The sequence below is a fragment of the Danio rerio genome, chromosome 6, assembly GCF_052040795.2.
Source record: "Danio rerio strain M-AB ecotype USA chromosome 6, GRCz13ab, whole genome shotgun sequence".
NCBI classification, from domain to species: Eukaryota; Metazoa; Chordata; class Actinopteri; order Cypriniformes; family Danionidae; genus Danio; species Danio rerio.
In genome coordinates this window covers 48,022,900-48,039,998 of record NC_141026.1, presented here as the reverse complement: position 1 = coordinate 48,039,998, position 17,099 = coordinate 48,022,900, and the positions used below count along the sequence as shown (strand labels likewise).

The 17,099-nt window shown below is 35.9% G+C and overlaps 3 protein-coding genes across 6 annotated transcripts in view; 2 read left to right on the top strand and 1 right to left on the bottom strand.

The window, feature by feature from the left end:
* ca16b (carbonic anhydrase XVI b) overlaps positions 1 to 2,512 on the top strand; it is a 199,639-nt gene extending 197,127 nt beyond the window's left edge. For both annotated transcript variants that reach the window (XR_015494059.1, XM_087257856.1), the window contains exon 29: positions 1,720 to 2,512. Coding sequence is in view for 1 of the 2 variants with exons in the window: in XM_087257856.1 (XP_087113982.1) it covers positions 1,720 to 1,860 (141 nt within the window). In the remaining variant the exon portion in view is untranslated. The remainder of the gene's footprint in view (positions 1 to 1,719) is intronic.
* Positions 1 to 15,144, top strand: part of tardbpb (TAR DNA binding protein b) — a 78,550-nt gene extending 63,406 nt beyond the window's left edge. The window contains exons 1-7 of one of the 3 annotated variants that reach the window (XR_015492494.1): positions 5,404 to 5,634; positions 6,846 to 7,101; positions 10,929 to 11,107; positions 11,303 to 11,443; positions 11,941 to 12,111; positions 12,243 to 13,359; positions 14,124 to 15,144. Coding sequence is in view for 2 of the 3 variants with exons in the window: in NM_201476.1 (NP_958884.1) it covers positions 6,861 to 7,101; positions 10,929 to 11,107; positions 11,303 to 11,443; positions 11,941 to 12,111; positions 12,243 to 12,749 (1,239 nt within the window). In the remaining variant the exon portion in view is untranslated. 3 annotated transcript variants of the gene reach the window in all.
* cenps (centromere protein S) lies at positions 14,818 to 17,098 on the bottom strand. The gene is given in 5 exon segments (NM_001128749.1): positions 14,818 to 15,412; positions 16,454 to 16,520; positions 16,631 to 16,664; positions 16,764 to 16,887; positions 17,030 to 17,098. Coding segments are annotated over 5 exon segments (384 nt in total). The 5' UTR covers positions 17,057 to 17,098; the 3' UTR covers positions 14,818 to 15,280.
* Between the last annotated feature and the right edge of the window lies 1 nt (position 17,099).

Genomic DNA, 17,099 nt, shown 5'->3' with positions numbered 1-17,099 from the left:
ATACAGAGAGATCTCTATGACTCTGACATGCACGTGGAAAAGGTGGGCAGGCAGAACTAGCTCATTTGCATTAAAGGTACAGGCAACAAAAACAGCTACAATGTCCTAACAGCTCAGATTTTCCACATATTGAAAGGTATAATATATAATATGATGGGTATTTTGAGTTGAAACTTTACAGACACATTCTGAAGACAAAATATTTATCTTAAATCTTGAAAAAGGGGTAAAAGAGATGCCCATTAATTTGCACTTTAAGCTGAATACAAGCATAATTAATAAAATATTTAGTAAAGCATTATGTACTGTCATCATGAGATAAAAACCCTTTTGTATTAGGAACTACTTTCTTCCGCCATTTATTTACATCTGCAGCTGACGTCAAAACATAATTAGTAAACCGTTACTAATTCACCAATGTCCCTTTAGGTTATGACAAAACAAGCTTATAAGATTATAAGGCCGAACGTGACATGAAATGCCATCCGTCTACAGAGATTTCTAACCAGACTGCTGTTGTGTTTGCGATAAGGAGGGACAAGTCTGAATCCAGCTTCTTATTCACAGCTTCTTATTGACTCTATCCGGTCCATCTTAAAAACCACGATGCTTCCGTTTTTCAGCTTTTTTTTCGCACTCAAGAGAACACACTGAGCAAGGGCTTATTATCCGGTTCTGGCGCCATCTTGTGGATAGACAACAACAACCCTGCTGAAAAATCCAGCTTAAACCAGCCTAGGCTGGTTGGCTGGTTTTAGCTGGTCAACCAGGCTGGTTTTAGAGGGGTTTTGGCCATTTCCAGGCTGGTTTCCAGCCATTTCCAGCCTGGTCTTAGCTGGTCAGGCTGGGAGATGACCAGCTAAAACCAGCTTGACCAGCCTAGCCAGGCTGGGAGCCCAGCCAAAACCAGCTATGTCCAGCTTAAACCAGGCTGGTCAAGCTGGTTTTAGCTGGATTTAGCTGGTCATTTTCCAGCCTGACCAGCTAAGACCAGGCTGGAAATGGCTGGAAACCAGCCTGGAAATGGCCAAAACCCCTCTAAAACCAGCCTGGTTGACCAGCTAAAACCAGCCAACCAGCCTAGGCTGGTTTAAGCTGGATTTTTCAGCAGGGAACCGTCTGTGGCCACCGACGAGCTCTCAGAAATTGTAAATATTTTAAAATAGGCACTATTATTGCAAATAAACTGCATGTTTGCAATTTAAACAACCACATTCTTGACTAAAAAAAGCCTCAAAAGTATCTTCTGTTGTCTAACCGCAGTAATATTTGTCAAACTATAGTGTCTGCTTGTTGCTGGCTGTATGTGGGCGGAGTAATACACAAAGGGTAAAGAGGCTGTTCGGATGCTGATATTACTTAAATATTACAGCTATCAGCCAATCAGATTCACGATCCAGACAGAACTGTTGTATAAATATATATATACAATTTTAAAACTTTCAAAAATGCTTATATACGCAAAGCTGTACACCAATTATTCCAGCAGATGTTTACTTCTAAGTCTATTATACTCCAAGCCTATTCAAACAGTGTGTTCAGCTGAGTGGCTCCGAACAGGACAGAAAATAGCCTATGACTACTAAATGACGTTTTTAATGTAGAAATCTTAATAACATCATAAGCAGAACAATACAACATTTAAAAAGGGAGTTCATGAACCCTTTTAAATGCTCTTTTCCTGTATCATTTATTTCTTTTTTACTGTTTCGCTTCCAGGAGCACTACCACTACCTTTACCAGGCAATGCTCAGCCTTGTCAGCAGTAAAGACTTCAGATTTGGCTTCAACTACATGGACAAATTCGCTGGAAAAGCGGATGAATCCAACCAGGCTGAGAGCATGGAGTCTTTGGTGTGAAGTTTCCGGAAAATGAAACGGAACAAAGTGGTTCCTTGAACTTTCCATGAGGCCTTTTTTCCCCAGACTCTTGGTGAAATGAAAAAAAAAGAACAACAAAAAAGAGCTTTTATAAACTGATAAAAATAAATTCTTTTGATATTTATTTTTGCTGCTTTTTGTTATCCTGCTGAGCGCCACAATCTGCTCTCCAAAAAACACATGCACACGCACACACTGATAAACACACATACACACACACCATCTTCTTTGCACTACACTGTCAGTGTTACTACTTGATGCCTAGCTGATTATTGATAATTGTGTTGATAATGTTTTCTTTGAGTATCACTTTATTGCTGCCGATAAAGTCTACAGACATGTGAGGGTGATCAGCGACAGCACATTAACACACACATCAGCCTCATAACCATACAAAACTGTACACAAAACAGCTCTTAATGCTCATCATGATGCGACCTTTAACCGTCAAGCATTGTGACTTGTTAGATTAATATGTTCCCTCTTTTTTTTATTTATTATTAAGATATGCCATTTTATGTCTAACTTATATACATTATTTCAGTGTGGTATCATAACAGCAACTGTGAACATATATTGTTATCAGTAGCATTTCTATTGTTTTGTAATATATAAAGATATTGATCAAAAATGTGTCTCGTTTCCTTCATTTCAGCTCTTTTCATCAGTATTTTATCATCAGGAATATCTATTTTTCATATTCTCTAAAAAATTGATAGTGACTGCTCTGATATGCAATCAAATTTATTTATTTAAAAAAAATGTATGCACCTTTTTATATAAATAAAATGGAAAAAAAAAAGTTTGAATAGCCTTTGGCAAAAAAATTAGGCCTGTTTATTTATTAAGCTACATTAGGATTATTCATCATATGCAGAGCACTTTCCTGTCCTTATGTCTGTTTTATTATACTGATGAACTTTGAAGTATATCATATTTTTAATCACAATATCAAGTAAATAAAGTTGAATTTGAAATTACTCCTTTGCTATGAACAAATTATGCCATTATTATATCAAGGTGTTGGCATAAATCTTCAGAAAACTTCTGAAATGTGTTAAAATTTGAGAGCTGACTATAGATTGCGTAGCCATGCATGGAGATCGTATAAAAAAATATATATTTGAAGAAAACAGGCTGTGATGACTGCATTACCATTGCAGCTGGCTTTTTTGTGGAGCATTTTATATGAAAAAAACGAAACAATAATAACATTACAAAAGAAGACTATTGTTAAGAACATTCAAATTGTAATATTAATAAAAAAAGAGAAGCATGTACAGTTTATATGTGACCCTGGTTGACAAAATATTTGTCTTGTATTGATACATTGATACATGTAAATCGTTAATTTGTTTTGCCAATAGCCAAAAAAGTGTGTGTGTGTGTGTGTGTGTGTGTGTGTGTGTGTGTGTGTGTGTGTGTGTGTGTGTGTGTGTGTGTGTGTGTGTGTGTGTGTGTGTGTGTGTGTGTGTGTGTGTGTGTGTGTGTGTGTGTGTGTGTGTGTGTATTATTAGCACCCCTGAATTATTAGCCCCCCTGTTTATTTTTTTTCCCAATTTCTGTTTAACAGAGAAAAAAAAATTCAACACATTTCTTACCATAATAGTTTTAAAAACTAATTTCTAATAACTGATTTATTTTATCTTTGCCATGATGACAGTAAATAATATTTGACTTATTTTTCAAGACACTTCTATACAGCTTAAGTGACATATAAAGGCTTAACTAGGTTAATGAGGTTAACTAGGCAGGTTAGGGTAATTAGGCAAGTTATTGTAAAATGATGGTTTGTTCTGTAAACTATCGAGGAAAAATATAGCTTAAAGGGGCTAATAATTTTGTCCATAAAATGGTGCTTAAAAAATTAAAACTGCTTTTATTCTAGCCGAAATTAAAAAAAGTTTAAAATCATTAGAATATTAAGTAAATGTCTACATGTATACATTACTAAGCTCTTCCTTTCATTTAAATAACATTAAAGATGATTTTTTTAAAATCAATATTACACTACCTGACAAAAGTCTTGTCTCCTATCCACGTATTAGGAACAATAATAACTTGACTTCTAGTTGATCATTTGGTATCAGGAGTTGCTTATATGAAAGGCAAAGGCCTCTAGATTACATTTATTTTACCAAAATAAAATATGATCATGCCTTGATTTTTAATGATTTAATTATGACAGTAAGGTCTGACTTTGACAAAAACAAAAGTCTTGTCACTTAACAGAAATAGTCTACAGTGTAGAATATAAAGTCATGGTGCAATAGAAACAGAATTAATATTGTGTATGACTCCCTTGACCTTGGACGACTGCATCCATACTTCCATCTCTGCAATGACTCAAATAACTTAATAAAGTCATTTGGAATGGCAAAGAAAGCGTTCTTGCAGGACTCCCAGAGATCATCAAGATTCTTTGAATTCAACTTCAAAGCCTCCTCCTTCATCTTACACCAGACATGCTCAATAATGTTCGTTTCTGGTGACTGGGCTGGCCATTCCTGGAGCACATTGACCTTCTTTGCTTTCAGGAACTTTGTAGAGGCTTCTTCAAGTTATTATTTGTTGCACCTACAACTGGGATCAATGACAAGACTTTTGTCTATATATAATATTTTGTTAATTATGATATGTATTGTCTTATCTCAGCATACAATATATCAAAGGAAATCTTCTTTATTCTCCTATCAATTATGTATACATCTCAATTACCAAAAATGTATGACTTGGGACTGGTTATGAGGTCCAGGGTCCCATATAGACCATTTTGAAGGATGCAAACAAAAACAATGTTCCCAATGTATTTCCCAATGTGTTTTAATTTCTATAGCTTCCAAAAACCCAAAAAGAGATATTGATAGATAATGTTATGATAGCTGTTTTAACATTAAGTTATCATTGAATTGCCTTATATTACAGTTATGAAATATTTTGATAACAATCAGGAAATGTTTATGGGCCAGTGACATGACCACATTAAAATGGTTTGTAGTGGGTTATTAAATATTTCATAATGTAATCGCCATGTGTTTATGTTAATGTTTAAAATAAACAAAGGGGTAAATTATGCAGTTATTTGAAGAGAGTTCTTTGCTTATATTTACCAACAATTATGACAAAGACTAAATATAGACAAAAACATTTTCTAACTGTAACTTCACTTGAATCCGTGACTGTATATCTGAAGAGGTAAATAACAAGGATGTTATATTCATATCCACCACGAGGGGCACTATTTATGTATCTTCATTAAGAATAGTCCACTTGTTTACAGGGACCGCCGCTTTTGATTTTATGAAAAAGGTGATTCTGTTACAATAATCACACAGCCCATTTTGCTCTAGTTGCGTACATATAAATATTATTTCCTAGTATTACATTTTATGCATATAGCACAACACACAGTGTTGCAGTCATAACCATTCATTGTTTTCGATTCTCCCCACCCCCGTACATGTAAGAATGAGTTCGCCCACGCGTGACGTATTTCCTTCATGACTTAGGTGATGCCATCTTGATTCGAAAATAGTGTCGCATGAGTTGTGTGATACGGAGGATTATTGTGTTTATATTTTATACAGAGATAGCTTTTTGCGTTATTGTAATTTGAACAGAAAGGGACGCTTTTGAGGGTCGTTCTTGGTCAGAGTTTTGTTGAGTGATTCATTCATTCACATTTCTTTTCTGGACGAGGAGCTGCTGGCGGTGCTAACAAAGGAATAACTGGACCCGAGCAGTTGTTTATTGGTAATGTTATTCACATGTTTTCACTACAACGCGTACATTACGATGTATTTACTCCATATGTCGATCTATTGGTGCTTATTTCAGTCTGCATTTTACTGCTGCTCATGAATAATTGCTCACCAGTTGTTCGCACGCGTTTTCCTGCACGGCCGCGAGCTCACATTACAACCATTAGTGAATCGAATCTTTTGAATTGATTCGGCAGAAAGATTTGTTCAGTGGGATTTTGCTGTTTACATCGCGGTGAAGCGTGACTGTATAATTCATGTTTGCAAATGTTGTTAGAAATGTAACGTGTTGTAGTTTTGTCGTTCGTGTCTTCGAATGAGAGACTTAAAGCGTCTGTAAGTGTCATAAGCACTGTATTAAAGAACAACGCAGATGTGTAACGTCAAAATTATTTAAAACCACGAATCGCTTAATTTCTGGTTCCGTTTTGTCCTGCTCGTAGTCAAAATACAAACTCGTTCCGTTTATGAGACCTTAGTATTTCAACATGTGCAACCAATGTTTTTGTTCATTCAAAGCCTGCACTATGTTCATTTTGATTCGCGGTAACGTTAGATCAAGTTACCGGAAACTCATCATGTTGAAATTTGTAACAGCTGTGATCTCCAGGGTTTTTTAATCGTTTGTCTTTTGTTGAAGCCATCAGTTCACATCAATTCGATTTAGTTATGAAACAATCACGTATAAGGCTATTAAACGGTGAAAACTACAGTACGTTACCCATGTTGCTGTTCGGCGAATTTCACACAGCAGTCACAGCAAACCAAATATAAACTGAAAAAATACTTTTAATGTTCTTAAAATTAGTATATGGTTGAGTACAGAGTGTGTATGTATACGTATACAAAAACAAAATCGAATATTAAAGTACCTTAATAGCAGAAATGTTGGTAACTTTCTGTAGAGCATCATCATTATTAGATTTTATGTGTATTGTAGTTTTCTGTACGAATAAAAAGAAAGTTGAAACTGTTGCAAACAGAAGGATTTCTCAAAAGCATTTATTTTCTGTTTACTAATTCGGATCTCACGACCAATCTAAGTTTTTTTTTTTAAATGAGTGCTGTAAATTTAAACATTTTGCTTTTAGGTTTTTTTTGCATGTTTTGTTATGGTCATTTTTTATGAGATATTACTGTCTTTTTTGTTTTTTTCTTTTTTGGCTAATGGAAACAATAATTTTACTATTCATTCACCGACAGCTCGACTGAGGAAAGATGGCCGAGATGTACATTCGAGTTGCGGAGGAGGAGAATGAGGAGCCGATGGAGATCCCGTCAGAGGATGATGGCACGGTTTTGCTTTCCACAGTGTCCGCTCAGTTTCCAGGGGCTTGTGGTCTGCGCTTCCGGAGCCCAGTGTCTCAGTGCATGAGGGGGGTTCGTCTGGTGGACGGCATTCTGCATGCACCTGAGAACGGCTGGGGAAACCTAGTCTATGTGGTTAATTACCCAAAAGGTATGTGGTACAATTAATATACTAAGCCCAATTTAAAAAATGTTTTTAGAAAGCATCCTGAAAACATGCACAATTGCACACTTTAAAAAATAAAATATCATTTATAATCTACCTTTTTCTCCTCTAATGCATGGTCACAGTTTTCAGTTCATCTTTATTTCTGTTGTGCTTTTTAAAATGTAGGTTGTGTTAAAACAGCTTGGCATAGGTGGCAAAAAATAGAATAAAACCTCTGATTAATTTAAATTTGAACATTACAGCAAGTCAGACAAGCAAGAGAGCAGTGGTAGGAAATAGGGCTGGGCAATTTGGCCTAAAATCAAGATCTCAATTAATTAAAAATTACAATTAAATTTTTTTTTTTTTTTTGCCCTCACAGTTCACTGACAGGTTTTGTACAGTAAATATGCTCACATATTACAAGTAAGAGATTTTTGAATGAAGGGTGCATTACTTTATTTTTAAATAATTAAAAGAAACACCATCTACTATCTATGATTATCTTTTGACAATAATTATTGTTTACTATTTGATTATTTATCAATGTTGAACAGCTGAAATTTAAACACACCCTAGGTGTAGGAAGGGTAGCAGTAGTTCTACTAAAAGTAATTCTTGTATATTCTGTAATTAATATTATCTACAGTGCATTCCATGCATCTTCTGTAAATGAATATTTTAATGTAAATATTTATTTTAATGTAATGGAAAATATGCTGTCTCAAACCATCTGTCGCAGCTTCCTATCATTATCAATATGGTGCAAAGTAAGGCTGAAGAACAGTGTCTATGTCTTATTTAACCAGAGATCAGATGTGGCTTCAAAGTGGCTACAGAAGTATGAATCAGCCACAGCCTTTAACAGCAGGGATCGCGTGACTCTACACATTGTAGGGAAATTAAATGAAATAATTGCCTGGGAAAAAGTAGATCGATTATAGGTTCTGAATGTCGATTTCGATTAATCGCCCAGGCCTAGTAGAAAATCAACAAATAGATAGATTAAAAATGGAGTTAATTATGTAATTGTCATGGTGATTGGTCTGATACCAAGCACCAATTCTGATGCTTCAAGCTTTATAATGCATAAAGCATGTTCTCCCTCTAAGTATTATACTAAAGTGGAGATCTTGCTTTACCTAAGAGGATAAATAATGTTGCATATAATACCTTAAACATGTCTCATAACCATTTAGTGACGACATGTCATTGTAAGAAGCAGCTTTACATAACTAAATGGATAAAACAGGTAAAAAAAAAAGTAAGAAAAATTAATGACAAAAGGGCTGGGCGATATTGCAAAAACATTTATCATGATATCATGTTTCATATCATTCGATATCAGTAATTATGGAATATTTTGAATAATCCTTTTATGAATATAAGGATTTTTTTTTATTTATCCACTTTATTTGAATGTTCCAACATTACTAAGGCAAATAGTTTTAATAGCAAAAAATAAACATAAGTAAACATATAAAATAAACATAAGTGTTAAAGAGACTCTTAAACCTGATGAATAAAATGTTTACAAAGTGTGTGCAACTAAGGTAGATCAACATCTGTATGGTGTAAATAATAATGAGGCGGCGTGGCACAACAATAAGGACTGCCTGATGGCCCAGGGCCAGTGTGCGGGATGCTCGGGACAGTAGACAGGATGGTTAGTGGCCCGATCGGATATGTGCTGCCTTGTCACTAAAGTTTCATTTGGCCGCGACTGTCAATTGCGTGCAAACAGGGTGCTTTCACACCTAAACATTTGTTTTGAAACCTGTCTTGCTTGCCCAGTTAGTATGGTTCATTTGACATGTGAATCCCGCAATCGCGCTTATATCCGCACCAAAACAATCAGTTCAAATTGATTGTTTATATATTACTGTAATATATACTGATAGCTGTTATCTGTTAGGAAAGCTGACAGAAATTACTATCTGATAATTTTTTCCATATTTTAATCTTATACTGTTTTGCATAAGGCCTATTATTTTGTTCATTTCTGCACTGACACCTGGAAAGAAAGATCTATATTGAGTATTAAATATCAATCAGTTCATCTGTTATTTCTCTCTAATTTAAGCCTATAATATATATATTTCCAAATGTATTAACATCACAGTTAGATTTTTTTTAAATTGTCAGTTTTATTTAAAGAAAAGTAATGCTGAAGTTATGTTTGGCTTTTGACATATTATTTAAAATGTGTGGCTAAGAAATGGTTATTAACTACTTTTTTGGTGGGGCCAGTGAAAATTTTGGCAGGGCAAGTAAAAGTCGAACCACTGGCCCGATTAGGGGCCAGTAGAAAAAATCCTTAGCGTTGAACCCTAATACTGTAAACCCCTAACTCTGTCAACAAAACAAATTGTGATGATCAAATCTGAGCTTTCAAATAAAGGAACTAGCCATCATTATTCAAACACATATTGAACAATAAAAATTGTGAAGTTGAATGAATATTACCCTCATGCTAAAAAAATCTTTCAGATGGGGAGCTAGTGGCTGGATGCACAAAAAAAGAAACCAAAAAGCCATTCTGGCAACATCCTTGCATCCTTTTTTTATTTACAAAATTCCCACTGCTTCTAGCCACGGCACTCACATGTGGTTTTATTCTAACCTGACGTAGCACGGGCGAGCGCATGGTTTGCTTTAGCATTTACAATGGGCTTTACGCTTTGCACCCTAAGCTTATTGCCATTGTTTCCAAGGAGCACGCTCAGCAGCCACATTTTAATAAAACTATAACGCTTCATACTTAATTTTTTTTTTTTATCGATGTTGACAATGGTGTTTGCTCAGTAAACATCGATTCCGATTTTATTGCCCAGCCTTAATTGACAGTGCAGTTTAGAAAGATTGTGAATGATGGAACCATTTAACATGTCTTGCTGAAAAAAAGGTTTGGAGCGCATTATATGCATAAGTTAAAATGCACACCTATAAATATATTGCTTCTTTACTAAAAGAAAATGGGCCTATAAACTACTGTTTATAGCAATAAGTATATTACAAAAAGTATATTATTAAGCATTCCAGTAAAAAAAAAAAAATTATATTTCCAGCCAGGTTTTAGTGAAATTGCAACATTGACACAGTTGGATGAGACACTAGATGGGGGCAATCTCTCCGCTCGCGTCACAACAGCTCAAAACACTGCATATACAATGGTTGCAATAAAGAGCCCATGACTCGCACAAGTTGCGCCAATAAACTGTATAAACGGAGGTGTATATATCCGTTACATCCGTATATATTTAGTTGCTGTGTTGAGAGCTCAGTAATCGTTCACACCGCGCGCATCATTTTTCTCCTTGCTTGTTAAAGCAATGCCAGTTGTGCATGTGCGTCTTCCTCTCCGTGTAAACCCGTAAACAAACACTTGAGATCAGCCAAATTGGCGATCGAGTCGTAAAATGTGATTATCGTCCAATACCAATCTTCGACCGATAGATCGGAGCATCCCAAGTAAATTTATTTTTGATTGAACAATGTTTAGTTAGTTTATTTATAAAGCACATTTTTTACAACACAATGTTGCCCAAAGTGCTAAACACAATCAATACTAAAAACAAAATCTACATAACAATTAAAACACAAGGCAAACCCCTCAACATTAAAAAGGCTCAAATACTAAGGAACAAAGATGGAGTTTCACTAATAATGATGAGTTTCACTAATAAGGTCACCATAGTTAAAAAGTTTGTCCTTCTGAATTCTTTTAGCTGTCCACAAAAATCTTGTGCATCTTGATTAAATAAGTTTTTTTTTCCCAGGATGTGTGATTGTGTGTGTGTATATATAGCAATTGAGTTTTTCTTTTCTAGAAACTGTTCTGCCAGATAATAAGAGGAAGATGGATGAGATCGATGCTTCATCTGCGACCAAGATCAAGAGAGGAGATCAGAAGACTTCAGATCTGATTGTGCTGGGTCTGCCATGGAAGACTTCAGAGCAAGACTTAAAAGACTACTTCGGTACATTTGGGGAAGTCATCATGGTGCAGGTAAAACATACTGATATAAATATAACCCATACACCCGTGGTGTTTGTCTTTGTACTGTCATATTGTGATGAAAGCTGTTCATGATTTCTGTCTTTGTATCTGATGTTTGTATGTGGCTATAAAAATAGAACTGGCTTTGACTGTCAGTCTTGAAGGCAGATTAAAGCAGTCCTTGACTTGATTTTGTTACACTAGGTCAAGCGGGATGTGAAGACAGGAAATTCAAAAGGGTTTGGCTTTGTGAGGTTTGGAGACTGGGAGACTCAGAGTAAGGTGATGACACAGCGGCACATGATTGATGGCCGGTGGTGCGACTGCAAACTGCCCAACTCAAAGGTCAGTGCGTCTTTTTTTTTTTTTATTGCTTGTTTGTTTGTTTGTTTTTACAGTGGCATTTAAAAGTTTAAGGTTAAAAAAAAGATTGTTCACCGGTTATTTGATAGAAATTGCATTTTACAATTGCACTTTACTATTTACAATTTTCCAACATAATGCTTTTATAAATTAAAATGTAACATACTAGTGATGGCAAAGGTGCATTTTCATGATTGTAATATTGTAGGGCTTAAAACATCTCTTTTATTATAATTATTATTATTATTATTATTAATTAAGTGTTAATAAGAATACAAATCAAAGCTAAAGAAAAAGTTTTGGTGTGGCATAAAGTTCACTCGCATACATATACAGTTCCTGAATGTCATCTGTCTTTACAGCTTATTGCTACTAAAGATGCAACAGCACATGCAAATGTTTTAATGCAGATTAAAAATACAAACCACTGTGAAATTCTTCAGTTACGCTAAACCATTTTGTTTTTAAAACTTTAACAGCAAGGTATAGATGAACCAATGAGGAGCCGTAAAGTGTTTGTGGGCCGCTGCACAGAGGACATGACTGCCGATGAGCTCCGTCAGTTCTTCATGCAGTACGGAGAGGTCACAGACGTCTTTATTCCCAAACCGTTCAGAGCGTTTGCTTTTGTCACCTTTGCAGATGACCAGGCAAGTCATGTTTTACATGATAAAATCACAGATAAAGAGCTGAGGCATTCTTAATGAATGTACTTTTCAAAAATGACCTGTTTATGACAACATTCCAGACCATATTGAAGAAATTTCCAACTTCTTTCCAGGTTGCCGCCGCTTTGTGTGGAGAAGATCTGATCATCAAGGGCGTCAGTGTGCATATCTCAAACGCTGAGCCCAAACACAATAACACTAGGCAGATGATGGAGCGGGCAGGGCGCTTTGGGAATGGGTTCGGAGGTCAGGGTTTTGCAGGCAGCCGAAGCAACATGGGTGGTGGTGGTGGGGGTAGCTCCAGCAGCTTGGGAAATTTTGGCAATTTCAATCTAAACCCGGCCATGATGGCTGCCGCCCAGGCTGCCTTGCAGAGTAGTTGGGGTATGATGGGAATGCTAGCTCAGCAGAATCAGTCGGGTACTTCAGGCACAAGCACAAGTGGCACCAGTTCCTCTCGAGACCAAGCCCAAACATATAGCTCGGCTAACAGCAATTACGGCAGCAGCTCAGCTGCTCTCGGCTGGGGCACCGGCTCTAACTCGGGCGCTGCCAGTGCTGGCTTTAACTCCAGTTTTGGCTCTAGTATGGAGTCCAAGTCATCGGGGTGGGGTATGTAAGTGCTTTGTGTTTGAAGTGTCGGTATTCCTAGCGTGTTTTGGTAAGTATTTTATTTCGAGAGACTTATCTCATCACGTGTGTTTGGGAGTGGGGATGGGTGAAAAGAGGGAGTCTGGGGACGAAACAAAGAAAAAAAGAATGTTTTGTACACTGAATGGGATTTGAGTTAGTGTTTGAAGTGAGATGTTAACAAGGGTGCTATGTTAATGTACCATCTTTGATGTTTAGTTTTTTTCTCCCCAATGTTGTATTGTCTTGACTGATGCAAACAAAAGCATTTCAACTGGATTCTTATAATGCATGTTCAATCTGTGAAAATGCATGAGTTGCATCATTTATCAATTAATAGTACAAATCAAGAAAAGAAACCTGCATTGGAAAGAATCTGGTTGAAACCTGAACATGTATATTATTGTAAGTTCAGCTTTATTTCAGTCCAGTTGTTTGGAAATCCTTTAAAACAAGCCTTCATCAACATCTCTTCTGCAGTTGACATCTGTGGGGTTTGCCTGGGAAGAGCGCCCTCTATGGCAGCACAGTGTGGCTGAGGTCATTATGTCACCTTCCTCCCCATGTCTAAATGCTCTCATCGCACGGCTCGATGACACGGTGGGTGTCTTCTTTTTTAATCCACTTTTTAAAACAAGAAGTGCGCAAGAAAGTGACCTTTTTTAAAAAAAAAAACAACCCTTGAGTGCGATTGGTGATGGCGAAGAGTGAGAAGGCTGCGAGTGAGCGAAGAAAGTGTGGAGCGCACGAACGAAAAGACTTGCGAGTGCAATGAACGAGCCCAAATGTGACTGCAGTGGTGAGCGTGTGAATGAGAGCTGCTGATTCTTCCCAGCTTCCCCCTTAATTGAGCCCAAATTGATGGACATTTAGTTCATGTGTACTTAAAGAGATATATTTAATTTGTTTTTTGGTCACCCTAGATCCCCATTTTGCTTTTTCTCCTTTAGTATACTGACAATGTGCTTATATAGTTAGTGGAATGTTGTGATGATGATGATGCATACTTTGTCTTGCTTCTATAATCCCATCTGAATGCTGTATGGTGTGTGTGCTTTATTTCCTTGTAACTTGACCTGTAAGTGTGAACTTTGATGTGGATGACATCTTCAGTGGACACTGAGGGGGAAAACATGAGTGATGGTGTAAGTGCGAACTGTATGTTGAGTGCTGTGGATGTCTGTGGAGTTTCCCTCTAGATTACGTCGCTCAGTGTTTTCAGAGGCATTTTATATGACTTGTCAAATGAAGGGAGTGCTTCAATAAAACTAATTTGAATAGATTGCTCTTTGCTCATACTTGTTTGTCTGTCACTTGATGTTTGAGAGCAATTGCAACGCAACTAATTGAATTCACACGTTTAGGGGCCTGGAAAATGGCTGGCTGCAACTGAACCCCAGGCGGGAAGTCCGTTTGGGGATGGAGGAAGATGGAGGATGCTGTGGTTCTGCACCTCTGGTAACAGCCACCGACACGGTAGACCGTAGCCGAATCTGATGGGTGATTCACTATATGCAGTTTTCTCTGATCGGTTTAAGCCTGATGCATTTCAATCTGAAATGTTGAAATGGTTTCAGGCTTGAATTGGTTTTGAGAAAACGGCTCATATTCAAATACAGGCAAAGGTTAAAGTTTTTACCATGGTTTACTGGGTTTCTGGAGGATTTGAAAGCCATTTTAAGCTGTTTTATACAAGTAACATTTAAAAATTAAAAAGTTTTAAGACCGCTTTCTACCAATTTTAAACTATTTAAAATGATTATTTTACACGTAATGATTACATTTTGAATATACCCACTCTCAAAATTGAAATACTGAATTTTTTATTATAATTTTAAATGTTAATCACATTGCAAACAAAAAAATCACCCAGTTTTTCCTACTTTGTTACATTGCCAATGTCTAAAGAATCTTACATCAAGAATGATTTACTTGTGAAGAATCTTACACTAACTACAAAATCAGAAAGAAGCAAGAATGAAATTATCAAAGTGAAGCCATTGTGATTTAAACCAACATCTACCAGTTGGCTTAAGTCAATTCAAATGGAAATACATTTCCCCCACAGATACCCTGCTAACAATTCCCCTCTCATTTTGTATCTCAAGTAAATGCATCTTGATTTGAGAATGTTTAGATGAATTGCTTTCAGTGCATCTGTAATTTAGTGCTGACTTCATTAAATTGAAACTTTCTGCTGATTTAAGACTCTTTTAAAGCTTTAAATGTTGAATTGGGCATATTTACACCTGGTACCCACAGAAACCCTGCTTTTTAAATGTGTAAAATATAAACATTTGAGAGAATCTGTATTGTTTCATAGACATTCACTCAAGTCATGTTTACAGGATTTATTTTAATTGCAATAAAACACAAATGAACTCATGCTTGAGTAAGACAAGATTATTGGTGTAAAGTGTTTAATGTGATTGTTGGTTTACATATCTACACAGTTGTTTTTTATTCAAGGCAAAATACTTTATACAACTAAAGGAAAAATAATTTTGGACATGTATCTTGATCAGTCTTCAACATCATTCTCCTCTGCTTCCATGTCTTTACTCTTCCTCTTAGCAGCATTTTTCTTCCTCTTCTCCTTCAATTCCTGGTTGTTTAGAGCCAGTTCCTCACTTTTTTGTTGAATATAGTTGTACTGTAAAGTAACAAAGATGCTATTTTTTTCCACTTGTTTACTAGAACCATAATATGCAAATTAATTGAAACTTTTATAATTCTTTCAAGTTTAGCAGTAAATATTGAACATGGGAACCCAGTTATTTAAAGATATACTTGGAAATCACACCTATGCAGTGTGTGAATTATATTTTGCAGTAATGCATGCTTTAGTCATTTATGTATTTATTTAAATTACATCTAATTAATTAATAAAACAAGTTTTCAGTGTTTTTTTTTTTTTTTAGATAATTTGTGTATTTTGACGTACAGTATCCTCTGATTAGCTATTTCAGATGTCAAACTATACATCTAATTTGATTTTCAGGCTATTTGTACATATTTTATGAGAAAATTGTCTTGTTTACACTTAATATGTGCCAGTTTCAGATAGCTGAATGATTTTTTTACTGGCACAGACTGAGTGGTGTGGTTATGCATTTGCAACGGTATGAACTGTTAGAGGGGAGGTCAAATGTATATATTATTATTTTAATTATTAACATTATTATTTAAAATACAGTGAACTATTTCTCAGTATTAAAGAGCTAAGCCCTTTAACGTCTTGCTTTGACTTCCTTCAGGGGATCAAGCATGAATTAGGAGCCCTTCTCCCCCTGTAATTCGCACCCTGCTTCTATGTAAATATATATTTGAATTTGCTTTTAGATAAATAGTCCAGTTACACCACTTTATGTACTTAAACATTCTGTATTGTTTTTAAACATTTAACAGAGACCAATCCTTTATCAGGCATGCAACCCTATTTGAGCAATTCATTGCTATTGACTTCAAATAAAATATATATGAAATATATATGTTCAAAGTTTTGTAGTAACACTCCAGGACTTTTACAATAAGCATTTCACCGAGTGCCCTATAAATTAATATAGTAACTAAACATCATTTGTCAAATAAAATAATTTGCTTATCCAAGGCCTTTAAATACAATTATTTTCATATAATGTCATTTTTGTTGGGTGGGGTTTTGAACATGGATTGAAAAAATAAGTCATCTTACCAGTGCAGTGGTTCTCCTTGCTGTAAGTTTCACGTCATCCACTGTAACTGTGTTTCTTTTAGCATGTCTGCAAACATTCAACACATGCTTGAGTACAAATAAAACAGACTAATATCTCAGGAAAAATACACCAGTTTAATAACTTTCAGCTGTTTCCCATATTGACTTGAGGTTTACCTAGCAAATGCTTCCAAGTCCTTGGCAAAAATGTCTAAATGTAAGAAATAAGACGAGTGTTAATATATATATAACAAAAAACATTGAAGTCGAAATATCACAAAGCTAAGGGACAAAATCTGAGTAATTTTACCGCACTGTCTGAACGCAGTCTCCGCTATAGCCGCTATTGTCTGTTTAGTGATTTGTTTCTCGCAGTCCTCAGCGATGTGTTGGCAGACAGAGCCGACAGTGTAATGCACAGCAGCTTTAAGTCTCTAAAAATACATAAATGCTGTTAAAACGATAGTAATACCCTGGACATTTCCTGTAATGTGTACATGAATATGACCGCAAATCATGTACTGGTGTATAACTGACGTTGTGTGTTAGCTAGTCGGGAGATTTTAATGTAGTAACCTGATTTTGTGCCTGGTCCTCGTCCATTTTCAGAAGATAAATAAACTGCAGCTCAACTTTCTGGCTTGAA